The following is a 24,753-nucleotide window of genomic DNA, read 5'->3' on the forward strand; positions in this document are numbered from 1 at the left end:
ACATAAATATAGAATCTTTTAAAAGAAAGATGGAGAAGCTAAGAAAGTCAAATTTGGTGTTGTGTGTGGTTTAAGCCCACGTGACTAATGAGCTCTAACTTTATATTTTACCCTGCCTCTGATATGATAGGTAATCTCGTTCTTGTTATGGCAGCAAGCTCGATGTCCTGGATCAGAAGACACTGGTAGAAATAGTTGCTGTCCATTAAACATACCTGTAAAGCAATCATGACCCCTAGTGGTCATATAATTACCTCCAAGTAGCAACCCATGATTTACAAACACGCATTTCTGTTTTAGAAGCTTTTTATCTGAATCATATTTTGTCTGAATCAGAGCATCGAATTACAGCAGAAAAGCGTAACTGGTAAAAAAAAAAAAAAAAAAAAAAAAAAAAAAAAAAAAAAAAGAGCGCATTTTAAAAAAGAAAACAATTCTGGAGGAAACAACACCTATATGCTGAGGACACCTTTTTGCACCTAAAAAGAACCACTTTCCAAAACTGTGATCTCGGTTTCAGACTACCAATAAAACTCAGTGGTTAAAAAGCAGCCTAACCAATTCAACCCAAATCAAAAACATCACATACAGGCAATTCAGGCTTCCATTCCAATCACAATAACGACAATACATTTCATACGGGATGTTACATCACAGGCTCAGTCACCATTCGCTTTCATAGTTCATGAAATGAAACGTGAATACTGTCAAATACTTAACGGTGAAACACAATGATGTGCAAGGAGCGGTGAAATCCAGAAATATGCATTTAAATATCGGCATGTCCCATTAAGTCAAGAGGAATAAATAACAGAAAAGTTTGAGAGTTGGTTTATACCGGCAGATGGTTGGAGACCATTTGCTGTACTTCTGCACTTCTTTGATGTACTTCTAGCTTGTCTCGTCCTTTTGTTATCCATTTTGAAATAAAGATGTTTGGTCTGTACTGAAAAAAAGTGCATCGCTTTGTGCTGTAACATTTCTGACAAAATGCAACCACGCAGGACAAAACAGCAAACAAATACATTCACTCCCTTAACAAAATACTTCAGTAATAGTCCACTAGCGCTTTCCTTTGCCGAAATAAATTACGTTCATAAGTTCACATTCATTCGCTGGTTGTGTTGTTTGTTCACATCTAGTAAAGGCTCACTTTTGGCTAAGAGATTTTCTTAGCAGTTCAAGATCCGTCCGTGTGGGAGGGTCTTTTTGTGGTGGACAAGAGTATTCCTCTAGGGACAGGGGAATGAACCTTTCCTGTAATCCCAGCACATTGGTATCTTGGGACGCCAACAGAGCAGACCATGGCTGTGGTGAAGGACCTCCCTGGCCGAGGAACCCAAACAAAGCAATGGCGCCTATAAAAACACAGTCATAAGAATCAGCAAACCCAGTGTGATGGTCATCAAAAAAAAAAAAAAAAAAAAAAAGGATCCTGACAGCAGTTTTCAGTTTTAGAAATGCCTTACCTTTCTTCTCAAGATCTGGTGTTTTAGCAAATCCCAAAGGGACCAGAAATTGTGCAGCACCAGAAATGCCAGCAGGCTGACCTCTTGTTGCAAGAAGAACTATCGACCTACACAGAACCAACTTGATTTAGTCTAAACAGCCAAATATAAAAATCACTTACCTTAAAGGGGTCATGAACTGAGAAATCAAAGCTTTCCTGATTGTTTGACAGAGTTCACTGTGCTACAAAAACTTTCTGTGCGTTTCAGAAATCAAAACATTCTTGTTAATCAAAAAAGAACTTGGTCCTTTGCTAACTTCTTTTTTCTGTTGATTCTTTTACAAATAAGGCACTAACGGGCAGATGATTTTCAGAGAATTTTAACTAAAGGATGATACGTCGACTACACTGGATTCAACAGTAATGTATCTCTACACAAGTGTGACTAACTGTTTTTATTATGTGGTCACTATTGCTTTGTCTGTTATTAAGGAGTATTTATGCATTTTTAACCTACAACACAGTAAGAAAGATGGGTGTTTACTTCAAAGTATACAATGATCCAGGGCGCTTTGATTAGGGGGGTCAAAACAGGACAGATCAGGAAAGTATCCTATTACTTCTACATTGTGATGAATCTTGATGACATTATGAGTGAATTTCAGAGAAAAGCACAAAATAATATAAATAAGCACTTCATGGCCCATTTAAAAATAAAAGGTCTATTAAAACAGCAAAAATATGATACTGTTCAAAGGTTTGGGGCTGCTAAAATCTTTTAATGTTAATTATTTAAGCCTCGTATGCTCACCAGGGCTTGCTTGCATGTTCAAAAATTCAGTAAGAACAGTAATATTGTGAAATATTACATTTTAAAACAACTTCCTGTGCGCTGAATTTACAGCATCACTATTAGTCTTCGATCGCAATCCTTTAAGAAAGCATTCTAATATACTGATTTGGTGAATAAGAAACAAAAGAACCTTACATTTATCACCAGCTCCCTCAGTAAACACTTCATGCCACCTCTCAACCTCTTGAACCAGACAACTACTGCAGTGCCGACTTTTCCAAACCTCTAGACAAACAGTTAAAAAAAATTCTCATCCCTCACCTCTTCGTAATTCCAGTTTTAAAATACTGTTCCATTTTAGTGTCCAGCGTTGTAAACAATGAGCTCTCTGTGACTTTTCCAGAGCATGAGTCCACAGTAACTATGAGGAACCCTGACTGTTTGAGGTCAAACCTCTCTGCATTCACCTATAAGACAGGAAAAATAGAAAACAGGTCAAAATGGTAAAACAGTACCAACAATAACATTAGGCAGCCCTGAAAAATGTGTTTTACTAATTAAAAGTGACTTGTAACTCACATAACGCAAAATACTTTCACTTCAAGAAATAAATGTGAGCATGTATTCTTACACTTTACCAGCTTATACAATTTTCAAAAGAATAAATGAATGCTTTGAATGATCACACTCACAGTGATAAAGGCTTGAGTGTCATTGCTCTCTTCTTCTTTTACACTGAGGGATTTGATCTGAGTTTGGAGGTAGCTGTTCCATGGATCGCTGGAAAAGGCAAACTGCAGGGAGGAAAATAAAAGTCACTCAGGGTTGACAGTTTAATGGCTCCCTGTTACAATTACCCAAAAAACGCAAGGTAGGTCTCTCGGACAGATGGACAGTCTGTCTATCTGGCACACAGTTCAAAGCCAGCCACACTCAAACAGAGATACACAAATGATCCTGTCCGTTCATATGGAGCTTGGACCATGCTTACCCTTGAGGCCCCACAGGCACTGCAGGGCTCTGTGTTCGGCTTTGGCATAGGCACTATGTTGCTGGCAGACTTTCTGTATTTGGGGTAGGCATTGGCGGTGCAGTTGCAGGTCTGAGTCTTTTGGGTGGCATGTACGGTGGCGATGATCTTCACTCTCTCGCAGCCTGCGGTCGAGCAGTAGCTATGGCCGTCTCGTCTGTGCCGAGCTCGTGCGTACAGCCATAACAACCTGGAGGTTAAACACAGGCTTACTGTCCCGGACTGATCAGGCTGCACTGTAAACAATAATTTATCTGGATTTGACAGTATAATTTAAAGGGAAGTAGGACAAGTAGGAATTAAAACCCAAAGGCACTGTGATGAAACGAACAAATAAAATGGTATACATTAAAAAAATTTGTGGAGACAACTATAACTAAGCCATTCATGGGTTGAAGTGTAAACAATGTGTCACCATCAAAACATTGCCCTAAATGTTTGAGCCTGAAAGAGCACGATTGTGACATTAAATGGCGTGATTAGGGCGGTTCTAGACCCCTATTTTTTCGATTCAGCCCTCCTAAAACCTAAAAGTTCTCTGAAGGATCAGGCCAGTGCTACTTCAAGAAAGTTTATCATTCTCACTCATTCATCGGTCTCACACACTGCAAACGCAGTAAGTAATCGTTAAGAAAATATTGGATGGGTGCATTTCTTATATTTGGCTAATGATGTTCATCAAAGAAAAACAAGGCAAAAGAAATAAGAAAAACTTGAGAATCATTCAGTAACTTCTGTAACTTTAATAGGTAATTGTAAAAGAGTTTTCATAAACACAGTAAAATACTGTTTATTTAAGTAATTTGTATCTTTGTATCTTAGTGCTAAGCCAAAATCCTAAAACCGCCCAGGGGCGTGATAATTAAAAAGGTTTCTTGAGCAACAAATCAGCATATCAGAATGATTTATGAAGAATCATGTGACAATGAGCACCTCTACCCCATCTAATGATTATTAATTAACATTTAAATCTTTAGCAGATCTGAAAATGAATACTTTATATTATAACGCTGTGATGTCTAAATGCAACAGATAGTTTTTAATAGTTTTTTTTTTAATTGTAATATTACATTAAGAGGGATATTGATTATTTAAATGAATTAAAATGAGCTAAAATGCATAGGCCTACTATTAGATTTCTTACAGCTTTGTTCTGAAATCAATATGTTGATAACATTCAAATAGATTTTTTCCTACCCAACAGATTTGTCGAAAAAGTACTTCCTCTCCTGCTGTCGTTTCTCTAGGTCTGAAATAGACGACACAGGGCCATAGTCTTCAATGCCATCAAAGCTGTTGTTCTGCTTGTTGTAGATGTCTGATGTGATCTGGAACACTGTTTCACTGGGGTAGCAGAAGCCGAAAAGAGCCCAATCACCCCTGCAACACGATGATCACAATATGAGCGATTACTAAGGCAAAATTTCATGGTAATATAGTTCAGTAACTAATGTTTTGTTTAGATATAGGAGACCACATTCCTCCTTTAACGTACTGGTCAAAATTAATAAGCGACAGGACTGTTTCTCTGGATGCAGGTCCGTTCCGGTGCACAGTGTAGCTCTTGCCCATCATCAGTACAGGTTGGTACTGCTGAGAAGGAGCTGTCTGGCTTCTGATGCCTCTGAGAACCATGGGCTTATCAGGGTATTCATCTCTACTGATAGACAGGCTCAGATTAGATGCGCCCTGCGTCTGTATATACACCTATGGAGAACATAAGTAACATTGTTTAAAAAGTAAAAATAGTTATACAGTTTCGTAACAGTAAAAAACAAAAATTCTGTGAATTTAACATTTTTATTCAGCACAGAGGCATTAAATTGTTAACTGAATAAGAGCAAAGACAGTTTAGATAATGCTGTTATATTTTGAGCATTCTATTCATATTAAAAATGTATCAAGGTTTGTTGTACCAAAATTAAGAAAGCACAACACACACTGTTTTAACAGCAATAATAATAAATATTTCTTCAGCTGCAAATTAGAATTATTATTAGAATAATTTCTGAAGGGCATTAAAAGACTGGATTAATGACTACTCAAAACTGGTCGGAACAGGTCAGGCTGTAAATTATATATTTTGAAAAATTGTCAACGAAACATTTATGTTAAATTGTAAAAACTTTCAAACTAATACTTTTAGCTATATTTATCATTACATAAACTCATCCTTGTTGAAGCTTCTACCAAAAGCATAGAGGTTGACAGTTCTGTCAACACTGCACTGGCTCCCTATCAAACATCGAATAGATTTTAAAATCCTATTAATTACCTATAAAGCCCTGAATGGTTTAGCTCCTCAATACTTGAGCGAGCTCTTATCACATTATAGTCCTGCACGTCCGCTGCGTTCTCAAAACTCTGGCCATTTGATAATACCTAGAATATCAAAATCAACTGCGGGCGGCAGATCATTTTCCTATCTAGCACCTAAACTCTGGAACAATCTCCCTAACTCTGTTCGGGAAGCAGACACACTCTGCCAGTTTAAATCTAGATTAAAGACACATCTTTTTAACTTAGCCTACACATAACACACCAACACACCTTTTATTATTCAAATCCGTTAAAGGATTTTTAGGCTGCATTACTTAGATTTGCTGGAACCGGGAACACTACTCCTAAAATACGATGTACTTGTGACATCGTAAAAGAATGGCATCTACGCTAATATTAGTCCTGTTTCTTTCTCAATCTGTTTTCACAGTTTGTATCCAGACTAGATGGTGGATCAGCACCCAGAGATTATGTTCATCAGAGACCAGAAAACCTAGATGCGCCCGTTCCTGATGCACACACGCACACGCACACACACTCATTTACACTACCTGACACAGCTGCGTTTAAAATTGAACTGGAGGTTAAGTGCTGGGCGTCCGGTCAGAGGAGAACTGACCCCAACTGAGTCTGGTTTCTCCCAAGGTTTTTTTTTCTCCATTCTATATGCATGGGGTTTTGTTTCCTTGCCGCTGTCGCCTCTGGCTTGCTTGGTTGGGGACACTTAACTTCTAGTGACTATCGTTGAATTGACTACAGAGACCGTCTCTGCATTTAATAAGAAATTGGTCACTCTCGTCACTATATATCCCTGTCATTATACTGTACAGTGCTTTGATGCAACCTGTGTTGTTAAAAGCGCTATATAAATAAAAATGATTGATTGATTGAGGTACAGTATCTGAGATTAACAGCTAGCAGTTAAAATGGGTACTAAAAAAAACAAACAAAGAAATGCACATTTCAGGGTAGAATTACTGGCTATAGCATTATTATTTAGAGAAACAGCTATGTAAATATAACATGTTTCCTAAGTACCAACAAACTACAAACAACACACCACAGTTTTTGAACAGTGGTGCATTTGCATATTTGCACATTAACATTGAAAATGCGAAAGGAGCAAGAAACGCCCATTTCTTTACCTGAGAGTACTTGCCACTGCACACAACCCCATTCCAATGAGGAACATCCACACATTGAGGGTGGCGGATCAGGAAGTTGTCGGCCCTCGCCACATACGTATCTGGGTAACTGCTGATCGAACCATCCAAGTCATGAAAGATGGAATTTTTATCACCATCCAGATCATTCTGTTCAAACCACTCCCCTGGGCGTCCAAAAAATGCCCTTAGAGTCACCTGGATGTTTAAAAGAGAATTACTGGTTATGAGACATGGTAATGCAAACAATCGGACAGATGCAGAATGTACCATTTAGACAAAAGTGAATATATGACCACATAAAGACCTTTCCAAGGGCACTTTTTAACATACGTTTAATATCAGAACAGGGTCTTAATATTAAATTGCTCAGCACCAGAGCAGATGGTGATCAATCAACAGAGAAAAACCAGATGTGTCGTCTCTCTCACTGAGAAACAAGCAATAAGTACAAGCATTAGTAACACTTAAGATAAATAACCCTTATTACAGACTAGACAGCCTGGGTGGTGTTATCTGGGAGATCTGGGAGTTTCTAAAGAAATGGTCTCTATGACCTTAAGCAATGTAATTATGTTCATGTTGCCCCAGGGTGGCCAGTCCCTGTAATTAGTCCACAGTTGATTCTGACAAACCCTGTCATAAAAAAAGAATTATAATGATAATAATTACAGGTAAAAATGTCATTTAACTGTTCATTTCCCCCCTATTTTGTCCCTTGTAATCTCTAAATTTATACTTTAAAATTTAATTAAATACCAGTATTTTAGAAGTAAATTTTTAAAAGTAATTTTATTTCAGTCAGAGTTGTAGGAATTGTGTTGTGCATTTTTGTCATTTTGTCATATAGTTCTTATTCATTTTTACTTCTTATACATTTTAGTTTGTTAGTGCAAGTTTTTTAATATTTTATTTAATCAGGAAGTAGTATTTTATTTTTATTATTATTATTGATATTGCTGTTTGATTTAATGGTAATAAACCTGGTTAGCACACTAACTTAAGGAACTAATCTCGCTGGAATATTTAACATGTTTATTTAATGGTCAGCCAGGTCAGTGTTAAAATGTCTGGATGTCTAATATCAGTAATTTAGGGACTCATTTGTCAACTATTCAGTAGAAGAGTTTTCCTATTCATGTACCCCAAAGTGAGTGAATAAGATTTTGATGTTGTTTTGTGGTACCACAATGAGTTGTGTTATTTTCCACTTCATTTTTGAATATCAAATTTTTCTTAGCTTTTTTTTGTGATCTACATTAAATCAAACATTAACAATTTGGACAGTCCCCAAAAAATTACTAAAATTAATAAACAGAAACTATGAGCACTGAGAAAATTAGAGTGAAAACCAAATGACGAATGGTTGCTAAAAGAAGAATTAAATTATATACAAAAATTCTAAAATAAAATCAGTGAGTAATAAATGTGACTGAAATAATGTTGTAAATAATGTAAAAAATTAGAAACATTGTTCACTGTTTTTATGCATCTGTAGTAGTACTGAATATCTAATCACAGAAGCAGTTAAACTGAGTAACTTGTATGGCCATGAGTTAGGTGGGTTAACAGTACAGTTGTGTCATTGAGCATTTGAACAGTGTGTATGTGAACTCACACTAGGCTGGAAGGTGAGAGACAACAGGTTATTTCTGGGTGTCAGCTGCCAAATGTTTTTCAGGCTGAATCCCACAGCCGTGGTGAAGCGCTCTGTCGTGGGACTGAAGGCCCGAAACGTGCTGTCTAAAATTCTCACTGGACCATCATTTATCTGAAAACCTCGGATAGGAAATGTCCTGACAAAGAACAGAGTGTATTAAGCATCTAAAGAATTTGTATTTTATTAATACCAATCTCCCGTTATTTTTTTCTCTCACATACTTGTTTCTTGGTAGAGTTCTCATCTTTCCATCTACTCCACCAACCCCCCAGTATTTATTTTGCCCTCCGTTGGTGCCACGGTTCCTGCTCTCACCAACAAACAGAGACTGAGAGACCTCCTGACTGGAGCCCTCATCTTTAGGGTAGCTGCCATCACTGCAGTGAGAAAGAGGAGTGGAGGGAAACACTGTTTTATTAACTGCTTGCCTTAGGTGGTTGATGTAAAACACTAGCACAGACAAATTCACACACTTGCACACATTTGCCTGTGACTGTTTTAGCAAAAAAATAGCAATAATGTTCCTTAAATTACCATGCCTGCAGCCAGTCAAACACAGAGAGAGCAAGAACAATCCTGCATGCACTCACATACAAACACTATGACTATAAATTTAATATGTTCAATGCTGTTTATAATGCTCATACGCATGCAAACAGAAAAATGACAAGGTACCTTGCAAATGACAGTCCCACACCGTTGTCTGCAAACCTATCAGGTAATAATCAGAAGATTGCTAGTTGCTATTTTATTTATGCAATATGCTTCTTTTAAGTTTTGAGATTTTTAACAGGTCTACAATTGAGAGGTTTTGAACCCTACCCTGAGTTTCGTATAATGATGTCACCTCCGCGGATCCAGGCCCCCAGATCATTGTTTTTAAAGGAGATGAGAGTGTCAATGAGTGCGGCCACCCGCGGCCTGCTTGTGTCAGAGTTCTCATGAGGCCTGAACCTGAGAAAGAAATGTCACCAATGAGAAACTCAATCTTTTTTCTGAAAAAAATGTAAGTGCTGCTTGGCCAAGCAACAATGTTAAAGGACCAGTTTACCCAAAAATTTGAATTCTGTCATCATTTTCTCGCCCTCATGTTGTTCCAAACCTGTGTAAGCTTCTTCTTTATGTTGAACACAATGATAGTTTGATGGCAAGTTGTTTTTTTTGATCAACAGATATTTGAAAGAATTTTGAAAAACCAATTGAAATCAATAGGGACCAACAACTCTTCCAGTGACTTTTTATGTTCAACAAGTTTTAGAATGACATGAGGGTAACAATATGTACATTTATAACAGAATAGAGTCACAATATCTGAAATAAACAAGGAGAAACATACACCTACTAACATACACCTACTACCTACTATATATATATATATATATATATATATACACACACACACACACACACACACACAAACACTCTGCCACAGTATATTTATAGTGTGGTGTGTGGCTTAAGACGGGAACTCCAGATCCCCCTGACTAGTGGAGAAACTCAATCTGTTTTCTTTATAAGCTGAATCAACTGACCCTGGACACAAAGAAACCCTCACTATGTTCACTCACCTAGCGCTGTTGTCCAGACAGAGGTATTCACGCGGGTCCGTCGCAGTGGAGTTGGTGCTCTTGACTTTTCTATCGATAAATAGGCCAGCCTGACACAGGAAGAAAGAAGCAATCACTCTTCACTTTGAAACTGTATGTTCAGTGTCTGGTATCATTTGAGCAATACAGAGCCAGTGAAAGTGTAGCCTGTAGTTTCTCTGCACCTGGACAGTCACGAGTCATGACACTAAGCACACAGCTCGAGCAGGCCAACATAAACAAGGGGATAACAGAGAGCTATTGTATAAAAAAAATGTATGTGTGAGCGCTGCGTCACACAAGCACATTGTGCGGGACACTGAACAATCAGGCATTTCAGAAAAAGAACGAAGATGCCTTGCATGTGTAATAAAAACCTGAATTTGTAATTGATTGCATGAGTCTTTCCTGAAGCCACATTTAATAAAATGCTGCAAATCCCAAATGATTTATGAACCGCACTTTTACGAGTGAGCTGGGTATTAAATGAAGATGGAGAAATAGCATTAGCATTGATATTGTGTGATAAATCATCTGAAGATAATTTTCAAAAAATGATGCGGAATGCATTCATAAATCAAAGTTTAATTATCCTGAAGCATTGTTATTATTATTTGAAGGTCTGCGTTTCTCACTGGTTTGTGAATTTGGCTTTAGAGTCATAGATGAGGCATTTGATTACCTTAAAGTTGGAATGAACGCGGTTGTTAAAGAAGACGCCCAGAGGCGTGAGCTCAGCTTTCGTCTCTGGAATCAGTCCATGAGAATCACCTGTAGAAGAATTGTGGAAAACGTACCAAATTCCTGCATCCTGAGAGAGGAAAGAAACAAGGGAAAATCAGATATTTTCATAAATATAGTACATCTCCTCAACATTTATCTGATGGTACAAATGCATTTTTTGGACTAGTGGAAAGTGTTGTGAACTATATCTATTCTTGGATCGCATTTTCTATCACAGAAAGAAGATTGAAACTTTCTTAGCCTGGTCTGCTTGACTTCATGAGACGTTTTCTTTCATTAAAAAGAGTGGGTGGTACATCCTTTTATATACAAAAGCTCAAACAAACAAAACAAAGCAAGTCAATACCACCAGACCGAAGTGATTTATATTGGCAAATAGATCTTTAATAAAAAGGACTGGAATGAGGAGATGCTATCTGTGATTACATAACCGCCTTGATGTTCTCATCAATATCTCAGAGCTGTGGGCATCATTTCAAAGATCACAAATTCAATTAGAATAAGACACAGAATAGTCAGTCTATGTTAATATACAAACGAAACGCTGTTCATTACAGAGCATAGTGAAAATTATTCATTTGGCTATATTAAGGATTATGCATACCTGTGATCCAGCTGCTGAGTTACTGATCAAATGATTATTGGGGTGTGCGATCCAAAATGTAGATACTGCCCTAGAATACACAGGTCATACAGGGACTTGTAAATGTGTGATATTAATATGAATTAAACCATGCATACATATAGAATATACATTTCTATATTTATATATATATATATATATATATACATACTCATGTCTACTATTGATTATTGTACAGCAGCATTTTAGTGCATGATTAGTAAAGAAGATACAGGGGTTTTTTATTCTGCATGGGAAAACGGCCTCAAAACAAAAGCTCAAGTAAAACTTAGTAAAAATGCTAATAAATAATTCCAAAATTATTAATGAAATTAAAATAAAGAAATATTTTGAAATTATTTAGGTAAAAAAATCTAGCAAAGATGTCTGTAAAGAGAGAGAGAGAATTTAAAAATAAATAAATAAATAAGTAATAACCCTGTGCAACGGTCTACTACACTGACCACTGCATTACCTCACTTTTTGATCAGATCAACAACTCTGAAGCATATTCCATCATCTATCTTCATCCTGAACATCTAAAGCTCTATACTCAAACACGCACACGCTCCCAAAACATTTATTATCCTTTTAAAAACAGCACCTCCTCGGCTATCCTACGCCTGGTACGCCGGGCGTTTTATTGCTCGTATAACAGAAAAAGATTATCGCTGAGTCTCAGGAAATGAGAGCTCTGTTCTTTCTCCTGTTATTTGACCAAACAGGAGATCACACTGTCAAGGTCAGTTAAGCGGAACAGAACAAACATCATGAGACTTTCAGATAACAGAATGCACAATTTCAAGCTGAGAGGCTTCAAGAAACATTAACATTGGCCTCAGTTAATGTTACATGTCTATCCAGCAATATTAAATACATATTTGAGAGTTTATGGTATCTTACTTGCACTCGTTAGCAGGAGATGGCACATATCCTTTGTATACCCTGTCTGTAATTTCTGTGCACATGCTATCATTGCGATCGGTGGGGAGAATGGTCCCTGGCTTGGTCAACAAGCCAAGGTTATGGAAAAATATGTTCCTTTGTTCAATCCCGTCCTCCAGGAAAAAACAATGTCCCAGAGTAACATAGCCAACAGTGTCCCTAACCTATAAAAAAAGGAAAAAATCACGGTGAATAAAAATGAGAAGATCAATGTATAGAAATGAATTATTGGTGATATATATATTTCGCTCACCAGCAGGCCATTGGTGGCATGTATGCCAACGCATCGGGAGAAGGAGTGATGGATGGAGAGGGAGTTTAGATATGTTGGGTCACTGTATCCCCCACGCTGGTCAACATCTCCACACCTATGAAAGTTCACAGGATATCTGCCTCTCTCCTGCTGCTGACCCATATGTTTCAGCTCCACCTGAGACAAGTGGACCGACGAGAAGTTCCCCAAAATCTGAACAAGATCAAAAACCCAACAAATAAATAATGGCCAACAAATATTATCTATCTATCTAATAATACAAAACTAAAAAATGTATTATAATCATAAATATAACATAATCAAATATAATGAAACAAATGTATAGAAAATATATATATATATATATATATATATATATATATATATATATATATATATATATATATATATATATATATATATATATATATATATATATATTACAATTACAATAATGACATTTTCTCCACTAACAAAAAACAGTAAATACTGCTGCATAACATATGGTTGGTCATTAACATAATGTAAAAACCGACCTGTCAACTAGTAAAAAATGAGCAAGTCGTATAAGTGCTACTTGTGTTGTGGTTTTTCATTCTACTGCCAAAAAAAACAAGCAAACGTAAGATTATGCTTTTAGTTCCTTCCATTTAAAAAAGGAGCCGTGGTCAATTATCTGGTGCAAACCCCAACATACAACAGCCTTCTCCACATGACAGCACGAGGCAGCTTAGTGTTAAATAAACACACAACCACATACACAGTTTTAAACAGACCTTGATGTGTCCCCCGAAGGTGTCATAGCTGAAGTACTGGCACCAGTTTTTTCCATAGCAGGAGTTTTCCATTTCTCCGTGAATGAGGATATTCCTTGAGAGGAGAGCCACCTCTGCACGCATGTCCACACCGTCCAGTATCTCTCCCACGTGAGTGAACTGAGGCTTTCCTGAGACATTCAAACACATAACACACCATAGAGCTCAAAGACTAATATCAGACTTTATGACATTTACCTGAAATAATGAAACCAGCTCCAACGAAAATAAATACAATTTCTGTTTAAATATTTTTTGGAACCTAATGAGATGAATTAAGAAGGTGAATTTAGGAAGAACTGGAAAAAAATAGCAGATAAACTTAAAAAGAAAAAGTAAAAAAGAAAAAAAAATGGATCCAGGAAGGAAAGCAACCTGCCCTTTACACACACCCAGAGTGCGCACAGTATCCTTCCGGAGGGAAAAAGGCCTGGCAAAAGCTTTGCCAACAGGACACAATGCACACGGTGACATTTAAACTACATCCTTTTAATGAAGGCCATATATTGCAGACATTTCCAATTCTCCAAGAAATTAACATATGTACTGGGAATAATGAATATATTATATATTGGATACTTAATAATGCATGAATGATATTTTAGTGTAATTTTAAAGCAATTCAAGTGACATGTATTTTAAAGATATAAAATACCATTTAAACGTAAGGGTCAGTAAGCTTTTTTTTTTTTTTTTTTGAAAATAAATTAAGGCTTTTAATTAGAAAGGACACATTAAATTCATGATAAAATACATTTACAGTATCTACAAAAATAAGACATTTGTATCACTTAAAGGGATAGGTTACCCAGAAACATAAATTCTGTCTTTAATTTCTGACCCTGCATAGACAGCAACTGGTCATGTTCAAAAACCAAAAAAGATAGTAAGGATATAGTTAAAAAAGCCATGTGAAATCACTGGTTCAACCATAATGTTATAAAGCTCCAACAATACTTTTTGTATGCAAAAAAAACAAAATAATGACTTTATTCAACAATTTCATTTTCTCTGTGTCAGTCTTCAACATTGTATTCTTTGTGCACAAAAAGTATTCTCGTAGCTTCATAACATTACGGTTGAACCACTAATGTCACATGGACCACTGTATACTAACTGTAAGATTTACTAACTTTCTGGTCCTTGAACGTGGTTGTTCTATTGCCGTCTATGGAGGGTCAGAAAGCTCTCGGATTTCATCAAACATCTTTATATCTGTTTTCTAAGGATAAACAAAGGTCCTGCTAGTTTGGAATGACATGAGGGTGCGTAATTAATTACAGAATTTTTGGGTGAACTAACCCTTTAAGTGTCCAAATTCCTACACTCAATAAAGACCAGCTGGGACATTAGCGCTGGAAAGCAATTACTGTACATGTTTTTAACAGGGTGGAGCACATGATGGTGAAATTATCTATATAGCCTCTGCTGGCCTCTGCCCAGAAATGACATTTTGTTTATGTGATTCTGGTAAACAGTCCTCACCCTTTTCCTGCCTCAAACTCAATGACGCTGTCGTTACTTGAACGTTACAAATTCTCAGCAAGATTTGGGACAGATACACTGTATCACCAAAAGAAACCAGCAAGGAAATGCATGCTGTTCACCTCACCTTGAATTTGAACCTGTTTCCGGTTACAGTGGGGACATGAAAGCAGGGTAAATTCCTCTGCCTGATGCATGGAGTAATCAGTGCTGGCAACCACAATCCGATCGCCCGCTTTCCAGCTGCTAACGTCATCCATCAGGTTCAGAACCACTTTATCCACTGCATCCACCTGGAAGCCTGTTGTCGGGTAACCTTTATGGTAGAACAAAAACCATTGTAGGTTTTAAACAGGTTTTCTTATTCAGCACTCTAGATATTACGCTATGCTTTAAAAGACGTACCATTTTTCCACTCGCTGTAAGCAGTAACGGTAAAACCAACACCATCCACCGTGACAAACTCTTTGCGAGCGAGCGCCTTGCCACCAGTGTCATGGTTCTCATGTTCTCGTACGTCTTCCGTGCAAGAACCATTTCCTCCGCCAATTACTGCGACCAAGGCCCATGCCTGTCTAAAATAGAGATAAAGGATGGAGAGAAAAAGCTATTAAAAAGGCCATTAATGGACAAACACAGGTAAGAGAAAACATGTGATGCAGATTTGGAGGAATGGTGTATTTTCAAGCATATAAACTGGCTAAAATCAATCACAACTATGATAAGACTTAAATTCCAAATTAGGATAAATGGCTTTTCCATTAAGACTTGTCAATGCACTTCCAAGTGGAAGTTATTGCACATAATTTAATGGAAGAGCAGCCAAATCTTTTGGGTGAAAAAGGCAAACACTGTCAAGGATGAATGAGAATGTCTAATTGAATCCATGCATCCTATTATTTTTCTAGTCAGCCCATTAGTACACTGAAAAGAGCACATTTGAAGAGAATTGAATTTGTGTCATCAGTCTATGATGATAATATAAACCAAAATGTGGAATTGTTCAAAAAAACATCATTGCTTCTAATAAAAGAACACCATCTGAATATTCACAGTGTTCAAGGGTTCAAAAATGTACTCATCCTCAATGTCATCACTGTATGATTCAATTTAAAGAGACTTGTCGTTCCAAACCAGAATGACTTTATTTCTTCTGCAAAGAAAAAATTAATAAATTCTTAGAAATGTCTGGGTTTTCTCTGTCCACACATAGAATAATCTTTAAAAAAAATTTATTTTATATTCCACAGAACAAAGTCATTCTGTAAAAGTCAAGATTTTTGGGTGAACTATCCTTAAATTTCAGTATGTTCCTCACATAAAGCTGTCGTATTAGAAGACTCTGAATATGCATTAATGTAATATGCATTCAGACCACTTTAATGACGCCTTTCATCATTTTTGGTACTGAACAATCCCTGGTCACCATTCACTTTGATAGGGATTAACAAGAGCAGTTTGAACACTCTACTGAACATGTCTTTTTGTGGTCTAAGGAAGTCTGGGTTTGAAACGACATGAGAGTGTCAAATAATAAAATAATAAGTGACAATGTAACTATGCCTTCAAAAAAAATGAAAAACGTAGGATAATAAATGTCTTGACCTTTTTTACCTAATTAATTCATAAAGGATTCCCCTCACAGAATATATCAAATTCTACTTCCTTTCTCCCTATATGCTACAATTCAGCTTTGGAAAGGATGGAACTAAAATGAGTGGGGAAAATGGGGTAAAAAAAAAAAATGGCAAAAAATAAAACTATTATGGACAACAGGCTCTGGAAATACTCGTCAGCTTCTGTAGTAGCATTAATACTTCCACCATGATGCAGTTATTTCTTCACAGCAACTAGGTCAGAAATGCTATTTGTTAAACTGATGCATATGAGCTCTAAAGGCCAAGCCTCAAACACGAAACCCTCAAGAGGTTTGGAAAATAGTGTCTCATTGAACTCTCTCCCATTAAGGAGCATGGTTCACTGCAGTTTACAACAAGTTAATAAAAGTTTTGTGGATAAACAGAGTGACCAACTACCCACATTGAGAGCAATAACGTAGCTGCTGTGAGGTCTATGAAGGCCAGAAACTACACTTTTATTGTTGTTTTAGCTTTCGCGTTTTCATCTTTTATCAGCCAAAAAGGCAAGATTACATCATCTCTCAGAATAACCGTTATGTCTGAATATGTCTTTTTCCATCTTGTTCCTGGCAATTCCCTTCTCTCAAAGACAATATCTAATATCATTAAAGAAGAATCGTCACAATATTTCCTGCACTATTAACATTTCAAACAATAGCCTTTCCATATTCTTTGTGTGGCACTAAATCTTTGTTTCATAATAACGGAAAGTTTTTCCAATGTTAAAAAAAACAGGCAGCAATCACTTCCATGATTCCACGTTGTCAGAACATGCATGAAATTTGTGGAAATTTTCCACAATAGCGCAACAAACTCTTTCTTCAGCACAGATACAGACACACCAGGGATCTTATTAGTGACTCTGAAGGCACAAAGGCCTTTTTTGTTTTGTTATTTAACTCTTTTGATGCTACAAAATATGATGATCACGTTAAATAAATTTAAATTTGCAAAATAAAAAAAATGTACTCTAATATAAAATAAGGCCAATTTATAAAATATACTAAAAACGCCATTATAAAGACAACAGCTTGTTTAATTAAGAACATGCAGAATTATGCCATTGGGCTTATTGATGTTAATCAGGCAATCTGATGTTAAGTGCTCTCTTAATAACACAAACAAACTTTACAATAAGCAACTTTCTTTCATACTTCAACTCTTAGCAATTAACCTACCTCTTAGCCTGTGATTGGCAGAGCTCATATGGTAGATTTATCACCATCCGAAAAAAGGCTTTATCAATTGATTTATATCAAAATATGTGAGCTCCAACGCACCCCCTCAGGAGTAACTATGGGGAGCAGGGGGTTAGACTTGGACAGGATGGTTTGTGTTGCGCAAGTTTTCAGCTAGATTGTGCCAGACCGTTCTGTTGTTTTGCAAAAAGGAGCCAAGTTTGCATGTTTTCATCAGCGGTGAATTTGACTGGTAACGGGTGCAAATCCTGCCCTACCTACACCGAAAACCACATAACTGCAATAGCACAAAGTCAGTAGTCAGCGGACAGCTAATATTTCCTCATGATACATTTTTCTTTACCTTGGAGTTCCAGTTATGTAATAGAACACAGAAAACTGAGTTTTAATGCCTTCCTTTGACCAGGCTAATCTGTCTAGAGACACAGTCTGCAGCTTGAACGTTAAACATTGAAAAGTATTTTCCACATTTCTAGAAGTAGTAAGAGAATGTTACACAGAAGTACCTTTGAAGTAGACCGTAAAAGTAAGCTTTATGTCTGAAGGATATTTCTATATTTGACACTAAATGCTTTGCATAATATATTCAGCTGCAAGGCATTAAACTACATCCTTCACTGAATCTATACTTTTCTATCTGCTATGTAACTAGAAGAGACTCAACACCTGGTTCTTCTGGCTTTGATCTCTTTAAAAATCCTTGCATTGAGATATAGACAGATGCACACGTCAGCACTTTTAAAACAAATCCTGGAAATATGCCCATTTAACCTTTCACTGGGGTTTCCTTCAAAATACTGCAATGTGAAACACTGGGCAGCTTTTATACTTCTGTGAAACAACCAACCAGTTAGGTTAAGCCCAAGAGTGCTAAGGACTATTAGCTACTAACAGTTTGCTTATATTTGACTGCTCATACATATACTGGCAAAAGTCAACATGCCAACTGAATGAATAAGAACTTTTATATTTGCTTTAAATTTCTTGTTAATATTAATGTGCTAGATGTAGAATGGCCTGTGTGAATGCAATTGGATTAGCCGACATGAAAATAAATGCAAAAATAACATCGAATAAACCAATTGGCATAATTTTTTCTGAATTGACTTGACTCAAAACCAGAAAGTGTCCAAATGCATGACATACTGTTTAACAGTATTGTTTGATAATACGAAGTGTAGCATGCCACATTGTTTGCCAATAAATTTTATAACGAATAAGACATTCCTTCATCTTTAAGTGTGCTGCAGTCATCCAAACAGATTGCAAGACTGCATGAATGAGAATAATAATATCTGCACAATGCACGCTGCCTCCGGGATTCAATAGCTGGGTGAGTCGGAATTGGGATATGGTTTATGGAACAACAGGACACTTTTTGATCTAAATCACACTAACTTCAAAGCTGTGCTCAACATTATCAAAGCAAACACATCAGACTGGAAAAAAGCTGCTTTCCTGCTTCCATCCCTCCAGAGATTCAATGGCATTTGAAGCACTTTATAGGGTATCTCTCAAAGAGTTTATGGCATCCCTATATCCCTGTCCCTGGTTAAAATAAAAAAAGCTGGTTTAGGCTGGTCTCCAAACTTAAACAGAAGTAAAGTGCACAAACCCTCTCCAAAACCAGCCAAGAGACCAGCCTGACCAAACTGGGATATTCACCTGTATTTGAGATTATTGACATGGTTGCTGCCTAGAATATTCTGGATGGTTTTTTTGGTCTCCAACGTCAGGCTCTTAACTGCAGAATCTCCGGTGGCCAGCGCGACGATGCGTCCCGCAGGCAGAGACTTCAGCAGCTGACTAAGCCTCTCACTGTCATTGTAAGAATCGTGCGTGTCGAAACGCTCGTTACACACCACCTCCGCCGTGTCCTGATCAACCACCCTCAAGTTAATTCCACGGCTGAAGTTCTTCTGGAAGGCATGGTCGCCGTAAGCCAAACCAGTAGCGGGTATAGTGCGAGTGAGGAAGGTCCAGGACAGTCTCTCTGACCCGTGGAGCTCCAGAGTTCCTCCGCCATTCACGCCCAAGAACTTACGGCCCATCCCGGGAACCTCAGTCACGGCGGTTTCATCCGATCGGCCGACCAAGGTGATGGTAGCCAGGGAGCGATAGCGGCATTTTGGACCACCGATATGGAGAGCGCCACCATTTTCTATCAAAATGTGGCGTGTTCGTAGTGTAATATTTTTGGAGCCTTTTAGATCATCGGCAAAGACAACTGAGCCTGTAATAAAATGAATGACATTGGCAAAGATGAGACCTAAAATCCAAATAAAAATTCTAACCTTTCCCTAGTGAAAAATAAATAAACAATTTTTTTTAATGTTAAGTATACTATAAATACATATTCACGTAGAGGCATTTGTACTTTTAGCATACTAAATTGGTATACTTAAAATCTGTTCAATTAGAACAATTAATTTTGTACTTGTTAACTGTGTGGAAGTAGTCCTTAAGTTCAACTAAAGATATACTGAAGTACAGTATATTTGTTTGTGCTAAAGTGGAGCTATTGCAAGTATACTTCAGGTTCACTTGAAACATTTGGCAAAAATATTCAAAGATCATACAATTTTCATCAACAGTGACATTAAAACACATTTCGGGTTTAATATTAAGAAATGCGCATTGTGCACGAGTGGTTCTCCAAATAAAGTTTAATCAAAATTCTTATATCAATAAGTCTTGAGCTATGTGTCAATAAACATGTTAATACATTTAAACTATACTTAGTATGAAATAAATGCATCGTAGATTTATTCCTTTTTTACTAGCGTTATACAGACATGTACAAAAAATAAAAAGCGTTTTGCAAAGGTATTTTGTACACATTGCACAAACGATCTTACCTCCCGCCTGGATAGTGATAGAGTACAGGGTAGCAGATGAATCTAGACGATAATGCTCACCACTGCGTACCACCACCACCTTTTTGAGATCATGGCCAGGTTTCCAGGAGCGCAGCACAGGGTTGTGATGAGGGCAGTTCTCTACAAAAAGAAGTGAAAGGAAAGAGTCTGAGTACAAGATGGTTGAGTTCAGTTTTGATGCAGACAACAAGGATCAACAATACGGTTTTCATTTCGGCAACACTTTACAACAGGTAACACTTTTTTAACTATTAACTACGACTTTTCCCTTTTGACTTTTCTATTAATAGTTAGGTAGATGTCAAGTTTAGGTATTAGGAAATATTAGGGATGTAGAATAAAGTCATGTAGAATCAGGCCTTAACATGCGATTAATTACAACTAATAAATGGCTAATTTTCTAGTAATATGCATGCTAATAAATAACTAATAGGTGTAACCGTAAAATTGTATTTTATATCCATGTATTTTGCTATTTGTTTTGCTATAAATAATAATTTAGTAATAATAAACATTAAATGTGAAGTTTTCTTTCCATAAATTTACTTTGCGGGAAAATTATGACTAAGAATGCAAATTACTGACTTGTCTGTAACTTCTATTTTGCAAAAAAATAAAATAAAATTATATATATATAGCAGAGCAAATGTTTTTTAAAAGACTGAGTGATACTGAAGACTGGAGTAATGACTACTGAAAATTCAGCTTTAACAGTGCAGGAATAAATTTACCAGTTAAACTAATAATATTTAAAAATACACCATCTTTACAGCATTTTAATGAAACAAATGCTGCCTTGGTGAGCATATAAGCCTTTTTTTTGAATGATAGTGTATTTGTCACACATTCAAGGCGATCGTGTCTTACCATCCAACACATCTTTAGAGGCAAGACTCAGGACGACTATTAGAACCAGTAGAAAAACACTGAAGAAAACTCCAACACAAATATAAGTGTTCTTCCTCTGCTGGTTTTGGGCAAGTTCCCTTCTGCTCTCATCCTCTGACAGATTAAAAGCCAAAGGTCGTGCAGGGGCGGGACCGGGGCTTCAGCGGGGCGGTGGAGGAGACTTAGCTGGGGGTGGAGAACGAACTGGAACAATCCTGCCTGGAATATATCCTGACGACCGCTGAGCATTTCCATTGACAGGAGCCACAAAAATGGGGTGACTGCTGGGGCCATCATTCACCTGCATGGTATAACTGTCCGCCACGTCCTGTGAGGGGAAAAAAAACAAAACATAAAAGATAAAACAATATCATTCAAATGTTTGGGGTCTGTATTTAATGTTTTTGAAGGGTGCGGGGCCTCATTTATTTAATTAAAAAACGAAGCGCTATAACATTCTGAAATATTATTATAATTTTTTTTTTAAATAACAGCTTTTTCTATTTTACTATATTTTAAGATATAGTAAAAAAAAAATATCTGTAAGTAATTTTGTAACTACTTATTCTCATTCATTCACAACTACATGTATGCTAACTCTCAGAGTAGACAGATTTAGGGTTAATAGAATAAACTGACATATAATTGCAAAATTTATTAATACATAATACAAGCTGCTATACTTGGAACAATCTAATAATGCTCCAATGACTGCTAGATGACATGTAGTTGCAAAGTTACTCACTTTTAGTAGAATGTCTAAAGTGGACTATTGAAATAAAGTGTTACCTCATATTATTATTCAGAAATCACCGTAATATGCTAGATCTTTAATCACTTGATTTAAAGGAAGTTCAAATAAGAGAATTTATTGAAATGTATTACTTTTTATTGATTTAATGCATACTTGCTGAATTAAAGTAGCAATTTCTTTAAAGACTAAACAGCCTAAGCTTTTCAATGAGAGAGTATGCAAAAGCTGTTTTAGAAAAATTGAAATACGAAAAACTAAAAAAATATGAAATATGAAAAAATGTTTGACATTACAAAACTACACTACACCACCTTAAACAGCATCAAGCTGTGGGCCAACCGAACTGGCATAAAACTCTTCAGACTTCGTTTCGATTGTGTCTCAATTTCATAGTGGCATGACAAAGTACTTTGAAGTGCAAGCTTTCTGCGGGTTTTCACGTTTTCGAGTTATTTACAAAACACATGGCACCAATTACGAGAAAAAAAAAAAAGTTCTCAGTCGTTCAACCCGTGGCCCCTCCGTGCCACAAAACAACAGGCAAGAAACTCTGCCCATAAAAGCCTGTCACACAAATATTTGCTTACCAATAACCACCTCAGCCAAATTCCTTAATAAGCAATCAAAGTGACTTAAAAGTTCCTAACAGAGTGTCAAAACAACAATTAGGCTTCAGTAGTACCAAACGGTTACTAATGCTTTAATAAACTCGAGATTGATTCTTCAAGACAAATATCAATCGCACAAAAACTTGTCTAATCCTTAAAGGAGAATAGGACGACCACACTGACCCAGACAACCGTAGCTCATTTACTATTATACTATTCTACTAAATTTCTTTTGATCAACACAAAGATTGCACTATCACCAAATTCCTGATCTGGCCGTCTGCAGCTCTTCAGCCATAAAAGCAGGGGCACAGCAAACACTGTAACCAGGGGGAACTTCACCACCCCCTTCTTTTGGGATATAATCAATACCCGTGCTTTAATGTGTCCCATCCCCCTCTTTTCAAACTGATTTTCTCCCCTGAACAAATGAAATCACATTTTAAAGGGGGATGAGCAATGAATCTCCCTGCTCTAGGGGGGGGGTGAGTGGACAATGGCAGCCTATGGACAGAAGCTTACAGAAGGCCTTATCTGCGGTCAGCCAGAGTGAATGCGTAGTCTACTGTGGAAAGTAGAAGTAACTGTAAGTCTGAAAATAATTCAAACATGTTCAGATGATCATTTGGGGAAAGTTTAGACTGACACGAAAACTTAATTAGCAAAATAAAGTCACTTTCTTGTCATGACCTACATTGCAAAAGAAGAAACAGAAGATGGAAGATGTGTATGCACGCAGATACCTTGTTAAAAGCTGAATAAGATGGTCTTTAACCAGTTCCAGCTTGGATGGCCAGCCAGTTGTTCTCCCAGCCTGACCAGCTGACAAGTGTTTAAAGGCAAATCTGAGGTTGGAAGACTGGTTTACTTTTTTTTTTTAATATATAAGAATACAAATACTTTTCGCTGACCATGTTTAAATTTAAATGCAGCATTTCAGTGTTTTTTAATTGCTCAGAAAAAAAAAATATATCTAAACTGTTTCAATAAAAACTTGTTGGCTACATCGCCCCCCTCTAAAGTTTGCACAATGACACAAAGTTTCATCAACTTCAGATGCATGCGTAACTTCATTCCTCCATCCAGTCATGACTCGGATCTTCCAAAAAGATGCCTTAAACGCTCAACGCACGACCGAAAACCCGCTGAAAGACCTTCCTACAGTAGCGGTCTAAACCGGGGGTCTCTATACAAGGAGACAGAGGTGGAGATCTCTTACCTTTCGATCTCTTTTCACTATCACTTGCTTGGCTCGTCCGCTATTTTCTCTATCAACCGTAGAGAGCCGCACTCAACTCGGGGAGCTATTTGACAGGGGAGACCGCACTAAATGCGTTTTAATCGTCTTTTACATGGTGTTTTCTTTCCTGGGCTGAAGTCAGCCAGCCCCGTCCCAGGCGCGGCTCGCGGAGGAAGTGAAATTAGAGGCGTGTACTGAGGATGAGGGAGCGTCATAGAACAAAAAAAGCGTGGAAGATTCAGTGGCATAAAAGGGTGTTCTCTGGTGGGAGGGGCTTACCGGCTTTTGAAACTATGAATTTAATTTATTGTGAAGCTTATGGTCGCATACAGTAAGACCAGCTGCTGAAGAAGCGCTTAGGGGGTCTTGCAAAGTGCTACTTTTGTCTAGCGGTGTCCGGTTCGTGAACGAATCGTTCTTGTGAGTCGGATCTTTAAATGAACCGCGTGACAAATCAGACGGAAACTGACATGGTTTGGGCGCCCAAAATGAAACCGAGAAGTGAGCAGAGAACGGAAGATTGAAGGTGGTGTGTGTGTGGCATGTAGCTAGCAGTAATATTTATTGAAACAGTTGGTATTAATAGCAATTTTAGTAAATTATGCTAAAAACATAGCATGCCGAGAAATAAAAAAACAAGTTTAATATTGTTAGTTTAAATACGCGTATAAATTAAATCTGAATGACATCTAAAAACCCATATTAAATATCAATATGTC

At 37.1% G+C, this 24,753-nt stretch overlaps 1 protein-coding gene across 1 annotated transcript; it reads right to left on the reverse strand.

Annotated features, from left to right (window-relative positions):
* Window positions 1–380: 380 nt before the first annotated feature.
* On the reverse strand, window positions 381–24,213 carry cemip2 (cell migration inducing hyaluronidase 2). Its single transcript, XM_043239737.1, has 24 exons — window positions 24,014–24,213; window positions 21,412–21,760; window positions 20,524–20,664; window positions 19,331–19,898; window positions 15,232–15,401; window positions 14,954–15,142; window positions 13,303–13,472; window positions 12,527–12,739; window positions 12,232–12,437; window positions 11,311–11,380; window positions 10,645–10,773; window positions 9,945–10,033; window positions 9,199–9,330; window positions 9,052–9,087; window positions 8,598–8,753; window positions 8,335–8,512; window positions 6,699–6,914; window positions 4,769–4,980; window positions 4,471–4,653; window positions 3,235–3,463; window positions 2,936–3,037; window positions 2,565–2,710; window positions 1,470–1,576; window positions 381–1,358 (listed from the first exon to the last, which is right to left on the reverse strand). Exons 4-24 carry the CDS (start codon window positions 19,714–19,716, stop codon window positions 1,150–1,152), a joined length of 3,528 nt encoding a protein of 1,175 aa, XP_043095672.1. The 5' UTR covers window positions 19,717–19,898; window positions 20,524–20,664; window positions 21,412–21,760; window positions 24,014–24,213; the 3' UTR covers window positions 381–1,149.
* Window positions 24,214–24,753: the final 540 nt, after the last annotated feature.

Source organism: Puntigrus tetrazona, chromosome 5, assembly GCF_018831695.1.
Source record: "Puntigrus tetrazona isolate hp1 chromosome 5, ASM1883169v1, whole genome shotgun sequence".
Lineage (NCBI taxonomy): Eukaryota > Metazoa > Chordata > Actinopteri > Cypriniformes > Cyprinidae > Puntigrus > Puntigrus tetrazona.